At 43.1% G+C, this 19,606-nt stretch overlaps 1 protein-coding gene across 2 annotated transcripts; it reads left to right on the top strand.

Annotated features, from left to right (window-relative positions):
- Window positions 1–9,243: 9,243 nt before the first annotated feature.
- On the top strand, window positions 9,244–12,571 carry LOC120642843. 2 transcript variants are annotated; one of them, XM_039919455.1, is made up of 8 exons: window positions 9,244–9,303; window positions 9,390–9,591; window positions 10,293–10,331; window positions 10,471–10,574; window positions 10,762–10,835; window positions 11,072–11,162; window positions 12,183–12,284; window positions 12,358–12,571. In XM_039919455.1, exons 4-8 carry the CDS (start codon window positions 10,509–10,511, stop codon window positions 12,445–12,447), a joined length of 423 nt encoding a protein of 140 aa, XP_039775389.1. In that variant the 5' UTR covers window positions 9,244–9,303; window positions 9,390–9,591; window positions 10,293–10,331; window positions 10,471–10,508; the 3' UTR covers window positions 12,448–12,571. The 2 variants fall into 2 exon arrangements, with proteins under 2 accessions (XP_039775389.1, XP_039775388.1); XM_039919454.1 differs by having other exon boundaries at window positions 12,355–12,571.
- Window positions 12,572–19,606: the final 7,035 nt, after the last annotated feature.

Genomic DNA, 19,606 nt, shown 5'->3' with positions numbered 1-19,606 from the left:
AAGGCTTCGAATGACATAATTAAATAATAAATACATAATAAATTAAAGTCTTTGAATGAAATAATTAAATAAGAATATATGATAATTAAAGTCTTTGAATGACATAATTAAATAATAAATACATCATAAAGAAATTATCTCTAATTCTCTATTTCCTTCTCTATTCTCTATAAATTCTCTCTAATTCTCACTATATTTCTATAAATAAAGAAAACACTATATCTATAATTGCATTCTAATAATGTCTCTCTAAATCAATTCTACTTAATATAATAAAAAAACACTATATCCATAATATAATTCTAAAAATATCTATATGCATAATTGAATTCTAGTTAATATAAAACAAAATTAAACATAAAATTTTAAAAGAAAAAAGAAAATGCCGGCGGCCACACTCACAAGGCGGGGAAAGCTAGGGCGGCGGCCCTGGACGACGAGGCGGAGCTGGCAGCGCGGTGGCGCGCAGCAGAGAGGGTGGCGGCGCGACGGCGTGCAGTGGAGGCCGCCGGGGGCGGCGAAGATGAGGGCGCGCGCGGAGTGGAGGCATGGCGGCGAAGATAGGTGGCACGGGGGAAGGACGGCGGCGCACCGGTGAGCGGCCTGGCGGGGTCGTCGTCCAAGGCGGCCGGGCTTGGAGGCGGCGAAGCTCGGGCGGCGCTCGGGATGGTGGGGACGTCGACGGCGCTCGGGGACGGCGGCGGAGCACGAGGCGCGATGGGAGCAGGGGAGATGGCGGCGGCGCGGCACAGATCAAGAACTGTGCCCAAGTGTTGGAGGAAGGGAGGAAGAAGGGACATATATAGGGGGTCCCCTTTTGTCCTGGGTGAAGCCACGACCCGGGACAAAAGGTCCTTTTATCCCGGGTGGTGGCTTCACCCGGGACAAAAGGGGGGGCTTTTGTCTCAGCTGAAGCCACCACCCGGACAAAAGGGCCTTTTGTTTGTCCCGGCTGAAGCCACCACCCCGGACAAAAGGGCCTTTTGTCCCGGGTCGTGGCTCCAACGGGACAAAAGGTGTTTTTGGGCGGGCCGGGAAAATTCCCAGCCCGCGGCCTACCTTTAGTCCCGGGTGGATCTACCACCCGGGACAAAGGGGCCCGTTTTTCCTCATTTCCCGCCAAATCTTATGTTTGTTTTTGTTTCTTTTTTACTTCTCTTTTAAAACAGGCTTCATTGTTAATTCAGTTAATAAATTTTGATTCCAAAAATTATGGAACAAATTTCTTATCTCTATATAAACTTGATACACGCAACAAAAATAATAATTTTCATTCAAGTGATTGGGTCAACGAAAATATCTAACTTTTTTGAAATCATATTTGTTATTTTGACCATGCAAAAATATATTAGGTGAACAAACTTTTTCAAACTATTGTTTTTTTCGACAGAAAGTGATTCTATCACGGTATTAACATTTAAAAGTGAATTTTACATAAAATTAAGCAATTTCATGATATTAATGAGTAGTGTGTGAGTTTGAGAGATAATGTGTCTGTGTTAGTGAGATTGTGTGTGTTAGTGAGAGAGTATAGTGTGTTAATGTGAATGTAATTTCATGAAATAAATAAAATTAGTTGAGTAATCCATTATTGAATGAAAATTATAATTGAGTCTAGTAATTAAGTGAAAAATATAAAAAAATGATATATATAACACATAAAGTATAATTGTACAGTACATATATAATAAAAGTATTCGAATTGCGATTAATTTTTTATACAATAATATAAATGATTCAAGTACATGAAGGATTAGTGGTAACAGACTTTCTCTTCACAAATGTCCCTTGATTATGATCACGGCGCAAGTATGGAGCATCATCATTGGCTAGCAGGATGCATGGATCAACATTTACTTCGAAAGGTGGAATGACAAAATTATTATATTCTTCTGACAAGTCTGTCTTGTCCTCCACTCCAACGATGTTTCTCTTTCCTGATAGAACTATGTGGCGCTTAGACTCATTCTTTTGCTTGTTTATCCCCTTCTTTGGCTTGCTGGATATGTCCTTAATGTAGAAAACCTGAGCGACATCCTGGGCTAGGATAAATGGCTCGTCTCTATACCCAAGATTGTTGAGATCAACTATTGTCATCCCATACTTATCTTTGTTACCCCTCCTTCAGATAGCTTAACCCATTGGCAACGAAATAGAGGCACCTTGAAATTGGGACCGTAATCCAGCTCCCATATCTCTTCAATGTAGCCGTATATGTGTCCTTTTTTCTATTATTGTCCGTGGCATCCATACGAAACACCCTGTTTTGATTGGTACTCTTTTTGTCTTGGGCTATCATATAAAATGTGTTTCCATTTATCTCGTACCCTTGGTATGTTAAGATATTCCAAGATGGTCCCCTAGCCAATAAGAACAGTTGTTCACTTATATCCATGTTATGCATTAGATGCTTCCACAACCAGCTGCAGAAAGTGTTCATGTGCTCACGTGTAATCCATGCCTCAGACTTTTCCGAGAATTTGGAGAGCAGAATTTTCTTGTGTTCCTCGATATATGGGTCAACCAAGGATGATTGTTGAAGAATTGTATAATGCACTTTCTTGAATGAGAAATCATCTGTGCAGACATAAGATTTCTTTCCTAATGTACCCTTTCCAATTAGTCTCCCCTCATATCGCGATTCAGGGACTCCAATCGGTTTAAGGTCATCAATAAAGTCAACACAAAAGGCAATGACCTCCTCAGTTCCGTAGGCACTGGCGATGCTTCCTTCTGGACGAGCTCGATTACGAACACATTTCTTGAGTACCCCCATGAACTTTTCGAATGGGAACATGTTGTGTAGAAATACTGGTCCGAGGATATCAATCTCTTTCACAAGATGCACTAGAAGATGTGTTATGATGTTGAAGAAAGATGGTGGAAATATCAGATCAAAGCCAACAAACATTGCACCACATCGTTTTGCAGCTTTATCAAATTCTCCGGGTCAATTATCTTCTGAGAAACTGCGTTGAGGAAGACACATAGCTTCACGATGGTTAACTGGACGTTATCAGGCAGAATCCCCCACAGCACAACCGGAAGTAGTTCGGTCATAAGCACATGGCAGTCATGGGAATTGAGATTTGTAAATTTCTTCTCTGCCAAATTTAAGATTCCTTTTATATTGGATGAGTATCCAGATGGAACCTTTATACTGCTCAAGCAGTCAAACATGGTTTCTTTCTCTTCCTTCCTAAGAGTATAGCTGGCAGGACTTAAGTATTGTCGTCCATTATCTCGCTGTTGTGGATGTAAGGCATCTCGTTCTTCCATACGTTGCAATTCTTGACGTGCTTCTACTGTATCTTTTGTCTTTTCGTACACTCCCAAGAATGGTATCAGGTTGATGCAAAAATTCTTCGTGAGGTGCATCACATCAATTGCATGACGAACATCTAATACTTCCCAATGGTAGCTCCCAAAATATAGATTTCTTCTTCCACATGGGCGCCATTTCGTTTTTGTTCGGAACAGGTTGGCTATAGGATCCCTTTTCAAAATAACTTCTAGATCTTTTACCATGTTGAAGACGTCTTTACCACTACAGTGCATCGGTTTTGTTCGGTGGTCCGCTTGGCCTTTGAAATGCTTGCCCTTCTTTCGTACCGCATGCCTGATGGGAAGAAACCGACGATGACCCATGTATACAACCTTCTTACAGTGAGTCAACCATATATTATCGGTATCATCTAAACAGCGTGTGCATGCTTTGTATCCCTTGTTCGAATGTCCTGACAAGTTACTAAGAGCAGGCCAGTCATTGACAGGGTTCACCAAACCGTCGGTAACCGGTCCGGTTTGACCCGGTATGAAACCGGTCCAAATTCAAATTTTAAATTTAAATTCAAAAAAAAATGAAAAAATCCCAAAAAAATTCCTAAAAATACTTCAAGGTGCGACGAATCTAATGGTGCCAAATTTTCTCCAAAATTCGTTCATTTAGTATGGTTTGCGGGATTTGAAGTTAAATAAAAAAACGTGCATACAAAAGTATACAAATACAATGTAAAAGTAGTACAAAATAGGGTTGGAGGGTTCATTTAGACTAAAATATGTTATACAAATATTTATTTAGTATACTTTGCGGGCATTTGAATTTAAATCAAAAAAAAAATTGAATTTGACATGTTACCAGTCAAACCGACCGGTAAACCGGTCAAACCGGCCGGTAAACCGGTCTATCCGGCCGGTATACCGGTTAGAACCGTTTCAACGGGGGAATTTGAATTCAAATTTGCGTTTGTCCGGTTCCGACCGGTAACCGGACCCCGGGGTTAGGGGCGACCGGTCGGAAAATTTAACCCTGGTCATTGATCGTTACGAACAGTAATGCTCGTAGGTTGAAGTTTTCCTGTTTGTATTCATCCCACATCCGTACACCTTCATCGCCCCAGAGCAATAAGAGTTCTTCGACCAATGGTTTTAGGTACACATCAATGTCATTTCCGGGCTGCTTTGGACCCGGGATAAGCATTGGCATCATGATGAACTTTCATTTCATGCAGAGCCATGGTGGAAGATTGTACATACAAAGAGTCACAGGCCAATGCTATGACCACTGCTCATCTCACAAAAAGATTCATGCCATCCATACTCAAACCGAACCTTATGTTTTTCGCATCCAAATCAAATTCAGGGTACGTTCTATCTATTTTTCTCAACATCGAGTCTTTCTTGCGTTCCTCATTGTGCCATCGCATCAACTTGGCATTATCTTTATTTCTAAACAGACGCTTCAAACATGGTATTATAGGCGAATACCACATGACCTTCGCAGAAACTCTCTTCCGGGGAGGCTCCCCCTCGACATCTCCAATATCATTTTCTAATCTTGTAACGCAATGCACTACATACGGGAAATGCATCCAAATTCTCGTACTCGCCTCGGTAGAGGATGCAGTCATTGGGGGCATGCATGTATCTTTTGCACTTCCAATTCTAAAGGGCAAACAAGTTGTTTAGTTTCATACGTTGTGGTAGGCAATTCGTTGTCCTTAGGAATCATTTTTTTTAACAAGTTTGAGTAATTCACCAAATCCCTTGTCGGATACACCATTTGTCGCCTTCCATTGCAGCAAACTCCAAGGTGGTGCCAACTTTCTTCAATCCATTTTGGCAATCTGGGTACAACAACATACGGTGGTCCTCTAACAACTTCTGGAACTTCAACCTCTCCGTTTCACTCTCACAATCTTCCTGCACATTGTGCAATGCCTGCCCCAGATCGTCGCTGGGATCATTTTCTGCTACATCTACTTCGGACTCTTGCATGGGAATATCGTCATCGAATGCACCGATTCCAGCATTCCCGGGAAAGTGGTCGTCAAAATCTTCTTCTTCATTATCTTCCATGGTAATCCCCTGTTCTCCGTGCTTCGTCCAAAAACATACTTCTAAATGAAACTATTTGCGAAATATGGCTGTGTAGGATTCTGGAAGATGAGTAATCCTTGTTATTGTTGAAATGAACACACAGGCAGCACATAAAACCATTCTGCTTGTTTGCCTCAGCCACAGACAAAAAATAATGCAGGCCATCAATGAATTCTTTCGAACATCGGTCAGCATTGTACATCCATTGCTGGTCCATCTGCATTTTAAAGAAATCGATTTGAATTCTTTACACGTATCGAATAAATAAAATATATCAAACCTAAATTAAACTAAATGTAACATAACATGAATAATTAAAAGATCTGCAATATCCATCATACATCTTGATTAATTAAAAGGAGCAATTAATCCATTACAGAACTTAACAAAGGAGTACTCAACATGAAACTTAAAAATTCGGACAACAACACATAGGTTTTCAACCGTCCTTGCGTTGGAACGCAGAATGCTCTAACGGATTTCTTGCTGGCGCAGAAGAAGATGGCGGAGCTGAAACCTCCGAGTTTGGTGGTGACGAACCGTACGCCGCAATAAATCCTCAAGATCAAATGGAGGTTCCTCGCCCCTTGCCATGCATTCTCTATATTCTTTTTCCAAATAACGGAGCGCTGCCCTATGAAAAGCACTAGGTTTTTTGGATCGACGACCTACTCGAGTGCCCTTCTCTCCAGAAGGACAACGATCACCTCCACCGGCGCCACTCCCTCCAGCTGCTGAAGCCATATTTACTGAAAAATACCTTTATTTCCACAAAATTATAAATTCTTACCATTACAATGCAAATATTATTTACTATTACAATTACAATTACAATGATCACATTAATAACTCTTGCAAATAACAATGAAATCATATAAAAAATATACAAATAATCCATCACTAGAGTGTGAGCATGAACGAATGCAACACTAGAGTGTCAAAATAATCCATTCATAATACAAAAATTTCTAATATACTCATTTCATTAATTCATTCATGAATACAAAAATCAACTATCTACAATATGGTCATATACAAGTACATCGCATGAAGTGTCTACACTCATTCTAAAAATTTCTACTATCCACATACCTGGAAAGCCACAGTTCTCAGCTATGTGAAGGAGACGTGCTTGGTCGTCGGCGATGGGCGCGTAGGTAAACGGCTTCAAAAGTCGTTATCACTGCCTTGCAGAAGTGCTTAAAGTCCTTATGTACAATACTCTCACCGATTCGAACGTACTCATCCACCGCATCCCAGGGACACCATGCGCAAGAATGCGAATGGGTGGCCACCGCTTTCTGGAGTGCAGTAAGCACAAGGATGCCGGTGCACATGGCCTTCTGCACAAAATTGGGGTCCTCCCTACACCGCCTCAACGATGCGAAGGAATACGTGTCACCTCAATTGAAACCTGTGAGTCATTCAGAGGCTTTTTATTCACATTCTCAATATGAACTTGTTTGCAAAAAATGTTTACAAGGACATTACATCACCTCCTATGAAACTGAGCTTCTATATACACTGGCGCATCGGAGAAGTAGTCCACCCCGAATCCTAGCATCGTGCCGAAATGATCACGCTCGACACTCACGCGGCCTGAAACTGACCCATGCGGTGATGCGATCCACCTGCACCTTGGCCTTGCAAGATGGTTGGTGTCTGCCATTCCATCTCCTCATCCTCATCCATCTCATGGATCAACCTCACAAACAAGCTACTCTCCTTGTTATCCCTCTCTCTACTTTGGTGCTGGTTCGATTGAAGTGGACTTGGTGAAGTTTAAGTGCCAAGGTCTCATGTATATATAAGCCAAAGGCCAAAGGCCTGGCTCGGTTCAAGGCTTGCGAGGGAAGCCTTGACGAGTCGTGTAGTGCACGATTGATCAGAAAATTACCAGCAAAGCTCAGCCTAATTTTTCCTGATTCATTTAACCCAACCATTTCAAGCAAAATTCACTAACTTATACGTATATATGCGGCCCCATTAATTATGCACTTAAAAGCGAATTACACTACGTACGTGTTCATTATTTATTATTCAAAATATTAAATCTCACACCCGAATTATTGTATTATAATTGCTAGGGCAGTTAGAGAAATATAATTTAATAATAGATGATGAGATATGGAGGATGGTGTCGGAAATGGAGGAGATACATAGATGGGAATAAGTCTCCAAATGTTAGAGAATATTAGACAGGAGTGCTTAAAGTCCTCATGTATAATGCTCTCCCTGATTCAGACGTACTCATCCACCGCATCCCCGGGGACACCATACGCAAGAATGCCAATTGCGGCGGGACGTGCTGAAATAGGGGGATTATTTAGGGGGAACCGCCGCGGGACAGGCTGAAATAGAGGAGGAATCTCGCTGACGTGGCTGTATAGTGCGATATAGAGGAAGAATATAGGGAACCGCTGCGGATTAGCCTAAGTCTCTGAATATTAGACAGGCTAGGGCCTGTTTAGTTTCCAAAATGTTTTCCCAAAAACATCACATCGAATGTTTGGACACATGCATGGAGTATTAAATGAAGTCTATTTACAAAACTTTTTGCACGGATGGATTGTAAATCGCGAGACGAATCTAATGAGCCTACTTAATCCATGATCTGCAACAGTGATGCTACAGTAACTATCCGCTAATTATGGTTTAATCATGGATTAATTAGGCTCATTAGATTCATCTCGCGATTTACAATCCATCCATGCAAAAGTTTTATAAATAGACTTCATTTACTACTCCGAAATAGCAAGATTTGTTGCACAAAATTTGTGTCCCAGAATTTTTTCGGTAACTAAACAGGCCCTAACCAACGCATCCAGGGCAAACCGCTGCGGACGGTCTAATCAATCTGGCCTATGCTCTCCACGACTCGCGCATACCACGCAGCCGCCGCCAGTCGCCCTTTCTCCTCCGTCTTTCTTCTTCCGCTGCTCCGCTGCTGCCCGCAGATCCGGCGCCACTAGCCTTCCTTCCTCAACTCTTGCGGGGGATCGCGGTGGGTGGCGCGAGGGAGCAGATCGAGGCGGTGCAGGATGAGCTCGACGTGCGGCAGGACCAAATCGGGGCTTCCCGCTTGCGCGCTGCAGCCACCTCCCACACTGCGGCGGCGCTGCTACTTCTCCTCGACGTCCGCCGCCACCTCCTCGGCGCCCCGCGATGTCTTCATCTCCGGTGAGTGCGCCCCCGCCCCCGCGCTCGTTTCCTCCAGTTCTCCTAATCACACGACGCGCTCCGTTCCCGCGGGGATCCCCAGAGGAGCTTGGGCCTTTCATCGGATCCCCAGAGGAGCTTAGATCCTTAGAGGAGCTTCGATCCTAACCGTCATCGCAGATCCGGCATGGGTGCTGTCCGATCCGTGTCCTCCCGGCCGTAGATGCTTCTCCTTCTTCTCTATTGTTTCTCCACGATGCTTAATTTGATAGATTCAATCGCAGGAGACGAGTGTGTTTCACCTCAGGATCAACCAGGGGCTATTGGACTGCACAAATTGCCACCGAACCCTCCGGCCTGAAACTTACCACTGCAGAGCGTACACGGTCGGTGAGATGTTTACCATGTTTTGTTTTTTCCTGGCTCAACTTCTTCTCTTATTATTTCCCCCTTTCTTGTGCTTCCTGGCAGTGCCGCCAGTGCATCCGCGGTCAAATCTATTGTCGTGACTGTATCCACCGCCACCATTGTTTGGCTACTGATACTCACTCCACCTGCGATTTGCTGAACAACATCATTGCTCAGATAAAGTTCAAATGCGACTGCAACAAATACATTCCTTACTGTGAGTTTCTGGAACACCAGCGTGAGTGCCCTTCTGCCAAATATTCCACTCATCCTGCCCGGTGGAGGAAGTGCATCCTGAGGACAAGTTTCCTTCAGTGTTCCGAATGCAAGGTTCCTCTCCGGCCTCCCATTTTCTCGGTGAGCTGAGCTCTGACTGGATTAATTTGGATGCAGCTTGATTTGATTTTGGTTTCTCTGTTCATTCTAACCTATCCTTGTTGCAGCTTTGGTTTTGTAACCGTCTCATTTGTAGCGCCTGCTACCATGCTGATCTCGGCACCTACCGTCACTGTACTGAGCTCGAGTACCTCCTCCAAGGTATAACGGTCAAATGCGTTGCCTGCAAACAATACCTTCCATTCTCCACATTGGGGTCACACCAGGTTGGCGATTGCCTCAAGCATAAATTGCAAAACATCGCCCCAGGTTAGTGCCCGAAAAAAGTTCTGTGTTAATACATACCTCCCACCTCTGCTTCCCTCTTCTTGCATCCACATGGTTGTTTGAATGGTGCCAATGCTTGGATGGTTGTGCTGGTATAGCGCCCACTTTCTAGTGCTAGCCATTGCATGGGTGCTGGGCTAGCCATTTTTAATTGGTTCTTGGTTTGTGGTTGGTTGTTATTTTTAGACTAGTATTGTATGAATGTATATTGGATGCTCCACTCTATCTGCATTGACCGTGAATCCAGATGCCTTTTCTGCCTGCTGCATGGCCGGTTCAATAGTCATCAGATACTTGCATTAGGTAGGTTGCAAAATTTGGAGCAGCAGCATGTTTCATTTTTTAGTTTGTGGTTTTTAAGCGTTAAATGGGCCTGGCAGTTTGGATTTTCGACAAGTATTGTATGAATGTATGTTGGATGCTCCACTCTGTCTGCATTGACCATGAATCCAGATGCCTTTTCTGCTTGCTGCTTGGCCGGTTCAATAGTCATCAGATACTTGCATTGGGTAGGTTGCAAAATTTGGAGAAGCAGCATGTTTTATTTTTTAGTGTGTGGTTTTTACGCGTTAAATGCGCCTGGCAGTTTGGAGGTATTTGTCTTGTTTGTGCACTGCATGTTTGTTTCCCAACTTGAGGAAGTGGAGGTGATCTGAGAGTAACCAACTTTATCCTCACTTCAGATGAACAGGAAACCGAGATGGGCAGCAATAGTATCCATGGTATGTAATAACCCTAATTTTTGTTGCATTTTACTCTTTAGGCCATTTGTGCTATTGTCCCTTGGATCTTGCTGACCCTAAACTCACCCCCCCCCCCCCCAAAAAAAACTATTGGTCCCCTGTGCATTCTTATTTTAAGGGAAACACAAGTGAAAGGCTCCTTTTGAGGTTGGTAAAATGGACAAGCACATTGTTCATGGTGATGAGGTTGGGTATGATGACGGCTCATGTGATGACAACCATGTAAGTTTATTAGCAATTAAACCATTTGTATGCTCATCTCATGATAATTCATCTTAGCCACATTACATTAAGTTGGATTGCTGATTTGTTATGATAGACCCAAAGTGGTATGTCGACTTTACCATTGGATGGTGCGCCACATTTGATCTACGAATCTTTAAAAATTAAAACCCTTTGACTTTTCCAGGGCACGAGTGAGGATGTGTTCAGTTGTGAAGATGATTCTGTTGACAAATGGATGAAGGGGAGGAAATTGAAAAGGTGTGTTGGGTGGTTGTACTTTTCTCTATATTCATCTTTAACATTAGTTGATTCACATGCATCTTATGTACCCTAGCCTCATGTAGCACCTTTATTTAAAGGAGTTTCTTGTGTTCTGGCATGTGTTGTACCCTTTAGAGGAGCAAATTGATAATAGATCCCATAGTTGAGGCTATTACTGATATGCGGCTTCACGTCTCACTCTTGTGTTTTGTTTGCTTGCTTGTTCATTGTAGCCTGCGACTGTCAAAAGGGTGGCTAAGAATGCCTTTAAGACAACTTGTGATAGGAAAGCAAAGATTGCAATGCCATATGGGCAGAAAACAGGTACTTGCTCGCCTGCTGAGTTTATCTAATACACTTTCTTTATGGATTAATTATACATGTGCCATGTTAGAGTTGGCTTACTAGAGAATATTGTTATGGGCATGCTATATTCAATACTGATAGGAAGTGCAATGGTGAATATAGGAAGTGAAATACTAATAGGGAGGGAGACCATAGTGGAAATAGTAGGGGCAGGTAGTCTAGGCTGCTTTTTGGTTTTGTCCCCGCTCCTAGGAAGTAGGATGGCTAAGTGTCCCTAAATCCTTTCTATGGTAGACCAGGCTTTCTGATAGGCTAAGTGTCTGTTCTCTTCAGTTTGCTTTTTTTTTCAGGCAATTTCCTTGTATACCACCAAGAAAACAGCTAATCTGTCATATGCTATCGGCTGTCAATGACATGTGGGTCCAGCCAATTGCATATGAGGGATTTAGTGGTTTTCTCAGTGGCACAGCATTGAATTTTCCTTTTATTTTCTTTATCGTCTTAGTTGTTGCAGCCTTCGGCAATGTGTACAGCCGTGTGTGTGCAACACGAGCAAAAAGGAAGGACACGAGGCCAATGAGGATTAGCTCTGGTGACTAGGACCCCAGCTGTCTTTTGGATCAGCGATCAGCACAGGTGTCTAGCACCTAGCTGTCCTTGAATTACTTCATCCACTTTGAAAATTCTGGTCGTATTAGACATTGAGCTTTGACCACTAAAAGCTATTGAAATTTATTTATAAAATGAAATGAAATGAAATTATAATATAAAGGAAGATATTTTCGAGATGAATCAATTTTTTATGTAGCAAATCTAACTAGTTCTAATTTTTGTTGGAAAAAGCTGAAAGCTTTTGACTTAGATTATCAAAATGAAGTGAGTACTTTCCTTGCTTTCAGTTTCCCTAATTTCAGCAATGTGAGAACTATTTCCTTACCTAAAGATTGTAAGGTAGCATCTCTAATAAAAAACTGCAAGCAATTGGTTCATCAAATTAGTTTCTCTTTTATCTCTCCTCTCAAGCATTGCCAACTGCAGCCCAGGCCAGCGCGTCGCCGTCTCAACGCCGCCGCATCACAACTCCCCGGAAGCCACCCCCACCACGGTTTGTTCCTCATCGCCCAGTCACCCGCAGCAGGAGTAAGTGAAACATATTTTTCTATAAGTAAAATTTTATGAGCTCTTGTGACTGACAGCTCATCCTACAAAGCAGGCAAGCAACAGACCAAATGTTAAGCTTCCAACATCCAGTGGGAGCAGTTCTGCGAGCAGGACGCAGGACGCCTATATTGTTGTTAGCTAGTTATAAGGTTTGTAATAGCCGCGTTCGGCTTTGGCATCTTGAGCAAATTAATGGCACTTTGAGGCAATGTGCGATTTCAACTTATTACAGATAATGTAATCGAGATTAGAATCACATTTCTCCACGGGATGGCCACTGCACTTACACTATCTGCACTGAGGAGCGATAAACGTTCCGCTACGGGGAATATAGCGTACGCGACGGCAGGCGGGTGTTGCAGCAGGACACGGTAAAAGCTACGGCAAATCCATATTCCGATCCGTGGCCATCTCGAGCTGAACTGGGCTACCCACGACACTAGTAGGTGCATGACAGGGACGCTTTACCGCTGCTGCCTGCTGCTATCAATGGAGGTTACATGGTGGTTTTTTTATTTTTATATTTTTGAAAAATATTTTTTATAAAAATATATTTTTGGTTTCACAATTTACAATTTTATACCCCTACAACCCGGAAGGGGGGGGGGGGCGGCAGGGGGCCTACCGCCCCCTTGCTGGGTTGTAGGGACCTATATGTAAATAAAACTTGGCTTTTATTGCATGGAGGTCCTTGGCGGGAGGAGGCCGCCTAGGAGCCGGGCGGCATAAAGTCAAAGTGGGGTTTTCATCATATACCAAAACATGCAAAAGTTGTTTCCTTTAACAAAACTAATGATAACATGCTTTGTCCAAAGCTATAGTCACACATCATTTCTGAGGTTGAAATTCTTATTTAGTGTACTTCATAAAGTACAGATCTTGCGGTAAAAATTTGAGGAAATTTTCATGCAGCAAAAAAATTATGAAAAACCATATACACAGCCACTGCTAGGATATGAAACTATTTATACAGATCAAACCATGCAAGTAATGGTGCCAAAAAATTTTACTGAGTCGTGCCACACTTATGAGGAGTCCACTGTTAATTTTTCAAATTTTATGGAGCAGTACACAGAGCATGAAAAATAAGACAAACTTTACTAGCAATAATGCAAACTTATTTCTACAGAGGGTTATACTTAGTTTCTGAGTCTCAAATTTTTACAGAGGAGTCTACATACGATTCTAAACACACTTTAAATTTATCAGAATTTTTCTAGACATAAAACAGGAGTAATAAAATTGACAAATTTAACTCAAATATAACAAGACTAATTAGTACAGAGAGTTACAAAGTGTTTTAGGATCTCAAAATTTGTATGCTAGCTTATCTTCTGAGGACTAAGCCACAGTAAAAATTTTAGATTTTTCCAAATGAAAAACTATTTATCACAATATAGCACTATTTTTAAGGATTAATTCACAGAGCTAGCTACACAAATCTAAAAATAATGAAACTTGGACAGTGATGTTCATCTAGTATTGTAAGTATACAGAAAAAGTTTTATTCACATGTCTATATCAGAACATCCAGAAATAAAAAGTAAATTATTCTACTAGATCTAACCAAGACTAGGGTTTCATTTAGTTACAGGTGTTAACTGGTGCTCAAATTTTTACATAAAGCTAATCATGGCATGAAGCACCTACCAGCCAAAAATCACTCATAGATGCTGAGTAGAACTCCTAGAATAATTATAGCCTATGTAATCTAATATTTTTCCTACAGCCTGTTCGGCTGGTGGTTTTGCCCCGGCTGTTTACTGTAGCAGCTGGTTTTTGTGAGAGGATGTAAACTGTAGCGGCTGGTTACTGCAGCGGCTGATTACTGTAGCAACTACACGTGATATAAATTCGATTACGCGTGTGAGCACATACTGTACTAGTACTGCAGCTACATTGGTACTGTAGCTACAGTAAATCAGCCAAAAAAGATCATCGCAGCCGAACAGGGCGCTAGACTAAAATATAGACAGAAAATAAATATGTGCATGTAATGAAAGTTGTAGATCTAGTAACAAGGAACTCAGATCAATTGAGTTTGCATTTTTCTGATTTTTCTACGAATTCATATCGATTTTACAAGTTCACTGCTTTGGAAAACAAAAAGGAAAAAATAACTTTTTGCGCAGAGGCCCCTGGAAGACGTGATTTCCTCGTAGATATGCCCCTGGCCGGACTTTGGAGCAGGGGAGGTGGCGGGCGGCCGAAATCCAGTGCCTGTGGTCACCGGCGGCGAGGGCCCGGTGGGGGAGAGGCAAGAGGAGAGCGAGAGGAACCTAGGGGTGGGCTCGGTTGGGGCTGGGGTGGGCGGAATGGGCGGCGCCGTGGAGAGCAGCGGCCGGCGAGCGGCGGCGTCGACCGTCCGGCGGTCGTGGGCGACGGTGAGCGAGTCGGGGAGCACCGGTGGAGGGCAGGGAAGCTTGCTGCGGGGTCCGTTGGGCGCGAGGAAGGGCGGAGGAGGGGGCTCCGCGGCGACCTAGGGGCGGCGGCCATGGTGGGCGGCGGCGGCCGTTCTCGGCAAAGGGGGCACGCGGGGCTTGGCTCTCGAGCTCAGGAGCAATGAAGGGAAGGTCGAGGACATCTCTGAGCTCGAGGGAAGACTCTAGGCGGTCAAGGGCGAGAGAAGGGGCGAGGCGTAGTCGGCCGGCTCGGCACGGCGTCGCCGTGGCGCTTCGACGGCCAACCTCGGCGTGTGCGCAGGGAACCTCGGCGTGTGCGCTTTGAGGCCGAGTGGATTGGGGGCCGGTTTGGGAGAACCCGGTGGCGGGGAGGCGGGTCTGGCCGGGGAGGGCGGCGCGTGGCCGGCAGCCTCGGCTCGGCCGGCGCAGAACAGGGGAGGGAGAGAGGAAAGAGAGAGTAGAGAGAGAAAGAGATTTGACTGATTCAAATTTGAATTTTTCTCAAAATTTTCAATTAACACTCGAAAAGTTTTGAATACAAAAGCTGTTCCAAATTTCAAACCCTACCACTTTTGTTTCAGGCTTACTTTCATTTGGGGCTCAATTCAAAAGTTAAATTTGAAATCCCGACGAATGTACATTATTACCCGATTCGAGTTAAATTCAAATTTTCTTCTACTTTTGTATGGAAACTTGAAAATATTTGAGCATGAAAGTGGTTCAACATTTAAAACTCTACAAGTTTTATTTCAGGAAAATGTTCAATTAAGCCACGGTTTGAAAGTTTTTTTAAATCTAACACAACTAAGATTTTGAATTCCTAATTATTTCATGTAGACTTGCAAGGCACTAAATTATGAGAGTTTTTCTATTAAATACTTTTAATGACAAGTTGAGCATGAAATATTACAATCATATTATGAAATAGTCTTATATGCACACACCTATACACACATGCACATACACATATGCAAGAAAACATGTTTTCGAAACTTACTTACAATTATTCATGATGGTGTATGCATGACGTTGATTTAGCGATTTAATCACCTAGGGTGTCACAGCCTACCCCCCTTAAAAAGAATCTCGACCCGAGATTCGAGTAATTAGGCTAAGTGTGGAAGGTGTGTGTACCTTGGAGGGAAGCTAGAAAACCACGGTAATGATCATTTAGATAGGTTTCAGTCTCCCAAGTGGCTTCTTCTTCAGTGTGATGACTCCACTGGATTTTGTACATTTTAACTACTTTTCTTCTTGTTACCCTTTCTTTCCGATCAAGAACTTTGATAGGATATTCCACATAGGAAAGGTCCGGTTCTACCCGTATATCCTCTTGTTCGACAATCTCCGTGGGAACTCGGACACATTTCTTAAGCTGAGAAACATGGAAGATGTCGTGTATGGTGGATAGTTGCAGAGGAAGTCTCACTCTATAGGCTACGGGTCCACAAGTTTCGATGATTTCATAGGGACCGACATACCGGGGAGCTAGTTTTCCTTTCACTCCAAATCTTTGTACACCCTTGGTTGGGGAAACCCGAAGGTATACATGATCTCCAACTTAGAATTGCAAGGGCTCTCTTCTTTTGTCGAAATAGCTCTTTTGCCTAGATTGTGCCGCTTTAAGATTTGCTTGGATTACCCTCACTTTTTCCTCTGCCTCGGTTACAAGATCCGGTCCATATACCACTCGTTCTCCGACTTGCGACCAGCTCAAAGGAGTACGACACCTTCGACCATACAAGGCCTCAAATGGTGCCATTTTCAAACTCTCTTGATAGATATTGTTGTACGAGAATTCTGCTAGAGATAGGCACTTATCCCAACTCTTGTCAAAGTGAATGACACAAGCCCTTAACATGTCTTCTAGGATTTGGTTTATTCTCTCTGTTTGTCCATCGGTTTGAGGATGATAAGCTGAGCTTCGAATCATTTTGGTACCAAGAGAAGCTTGCAATTGTTCCCAAAAGCGTGCTATGAATTGAGTACCACGATCAGAAATGATCGTTTTGGGTACGCCATGTAGGCAAACAATGCGATCGAGATAAATCTCGGCATATTCCTTGGCAGTGTAGGTAGTGTGTACTGGAATAAAATGCGCCGTCTTTGTGAGCCTATCCACGATAACCCAAATAGAGTCGTGCTTCTGGAATATGTTTGGCAATCCAACAATGAAATCCATACTTATGTCTTCCCATTTTCATGATGGGATAGACAAAGGTTGAACAGGGCCGGCTACCTTCAAGTGGCTGGCTTTTACTCGCCGACAGGTATCACATTCAGAAACATATTTAGCAATTTCCCTTTTCATCCTAGTCCACCAGAAGTTTTGTCTAAGATCTTGATACATTTTGTTACTGCCTGGGTGAATAGAGAACTTGGAAAGGTGTGCCTCATCAAGGATTTGCTTTCGAAGTTCATGATTCTTTGGAACAACTATACGGCTTTCGAACCACATAATTCCTTTATGATCCTGGCGGAAACATTTATATTTTTCTTCCCATTGGGAGGGCTTTTGCTTGATGATTTTAATTCCTTCATCATGTGGTTGCGCCATGATAATTTGATCGAGGAGGGTTGGTTCAATGGAAATGTGGTTTAAAGTGCCTTGGGGAATCATTTCCAAATTGAGTCTTCTCATTTCAGCACACAGTGTCTGGTTATAGGATTCCACAGCTAGGCAATTACAATGAGTTTTGCGGCTTAGTGCATCCGCGACTACATTGTCCTTGCCCGGATTATAGTGCACCTCGAGATCATAATCTTTGATTAATTCCAACCATCTCCTTTGCCTCATATTTAGATCGGCTTGGGTGAAGATATATTTGAGACTCTTATGGTCTGTGTAGATATTGCAATGAGTGCCCATAAGATAGTGTCTCCAAATCTTTAAGGCATGAATAACGGCTGCTAACTCGAGGTCATGGGTCGGATAATTCTGCTCATCGGGCCGAAGAGCTCGTGAAGCATAGGCAATGACTCTATTGTTTTGCATGAGCACACAACCAAGACCCGTACCCGACGCATCACAATACACGTCAAAGGGCTTGGCATTATCAGGTTGAGCTAAGACGGGGGCCTTAGTCAACAGTTCCCTTAGAATATGGAAAACCTTTTCACATTTTTCATCCCACACAAATTTTACTCCTTTCTTCAACAGTTCGGCCATAGGCTTAGCAATTTTTGAAAAGTCCGGAATGAATCGACGATAGTATCCGGCTAAACCAAGAAAACTGCGAATTTGATGAACGGAAGCAGGAGGTTTCCAGTCCATCACTTCTTGCACCTTACTAGGATCAACGGCTATGCCTTCAATGGATATAACATGGCCCAAAATTTTCACCCTATCTAACCAGAATTTACATTTGGAAAACTTAGCATACAACTGATGATCTCTAAGACATTGAAGAACAATGCGCAAGTGTTTGGCATGGTCCTCCTCATTCTTGGAATAAACAAGGATGTCGTCAATGAAAACCACGACAAACTTGTCAAGCGTCATGAACACCGAATTCATGAGATACATGAAATAGGCAGGTGCATTTGTGAGGCCAAAGGACATAACTAAGTATTCATATAGTCCATATCTTGTATAGAAGGCAGTTTTAGGAATATCACAGGGTCGGATTTTGATCTGATGATATCCAGAGCGAATATCCAACTTGGAAAACACCCTAGCTCCAGCCAGCTGATCAAATAAAACATCAATGCGGGGAAGGGGATATTTATTTTTGATTGTCACCGCATTGAGAGGCCGGTAGTCCACACACAACCTCAAACTATCATCCTTTTTCTTCACAAATAGGGCCGGACAACCCCAAGGTGATGCACTAGGACGAATAAAACCTTTGTCAAGAAGTTCTTGCAGTTGAATTTTTAATTCGGCCAATTCCTTAGGTGGCATCCTATAGGGCCTCTTTGAGATAGGTGCAGTGCCTGGCTGCAACTCAGTAACAAACTCTATGTCCCTATCCGGTGGCATTCCTGGCAAGTCATCTGGAAAAATGTCAGCAAACTCGCATACCACTGGGATTTCTTCTAATCTGGATTCGGTCATGGCATATGCACAAGAATTGGTGCACTCTTGGGAGGGTAAATAAAGAGTAGTGGCTCCTTGGGTTGGAGAGTTTATTTCAACGGCTCAGGAAGGAATATCTAGGGTTACTCCCTGTCGAGTCATCCAATCCATTCCCAAAATAACATCCAGGCCTTCCAATCCTAAGATGATAAGATCGTTGTTGATGATTTTACTACCCAGCTTGATTGGCACAAGCCGTATCATTAGATTAGAAGCCACTTTACCACCGGGTGTTGATATCATGTATGACCCCTTCGTATGATAGGAATCAAATCCCTTTTTTGCACCAAATTTTGCACTAATGAAGCTATGTGATGCACCGGAATCAAATAATATCACTGCAGGCTTGTGATGGATAGAAAATGTACCCGTCATTACTGGCACTCCCTCCGGCAGTTCTGCAAGAGTGGTGAAGTTGACCCGACCTTGCTTGACCTGAATAGTCTGCCTTCTTCCTTTGCTTTGGTTGTTTTGAGTAGAACCTTGACCCTGGTTTTGTCTCCTGGGCTGTGGACAATTTCGATCGAAATGAGCTGAACTCCCACAGTTGAAGTAACGATTATTATTGTCGGGACAAAATGGTTGCTGGGCATTTGGCCTAGGGCCTGCTAGTTGAGAAACAGGGGGTCGCATTACACCCTGCTGTTGTGGCGGCCTAAAAACCCAACGCCCTGGCGGAGGGGCCTTCTGAGGGATTGTAGAAGAAACATTCTGCATGAAATGATACCTCGGTGGCTGAACACTCGAGGGTCCAGGTGGAACCTTTCGCTTCTTCTCGGCACGATGAGCCACAATGCAATCCTCTTGTGTAATTGCCAGAT

The sequence above is a fragment of the Panicum virgatum genome, chromosome 7K (assembly GCF_016808335.1).
Source record: "Panicum virgatum strain AP13 chromosome 7K, P.virgatum_v5, whole genome shotgun sequence".
NCBI classification, from domain to species: domain Eukaryota; kingdom Viridiplantae; phylum Streptophyta; class Magnoliopsida; order Poales; family Poaceae; genus Panicum; species Panicum virgatum.
The sequence above is the reverse complement of the archived record's forward strand: the minus strand, read 5'-3'. Positions and strand labels throughout refer to the sequence as shown.

Bases quoted from the DNA above. Each gene is read 5' to 3' on its own strand.
- LOC120642843 (XM_039919454.1), top strand. From the start codon at position 10,509: ATGGACAAGCACATTGTTCATGGTGATGAGGTTGGGTATGATGACGGC. The intron at 10,575-10,761 runs GTAAGTTTATTA...TGACTTTTCCAG, and splicing joins GCTCATGTGATGACAACCAT to GGCACGAGTGAGGATGTGTT. The intron at 11,163-12,182 runs GTACTTGCTCGC...TGCCAACTGCAG, and splicing joins GCCATATGGGCAGAAAACAG to CCCAGGCCAGCGCGTCGCCG.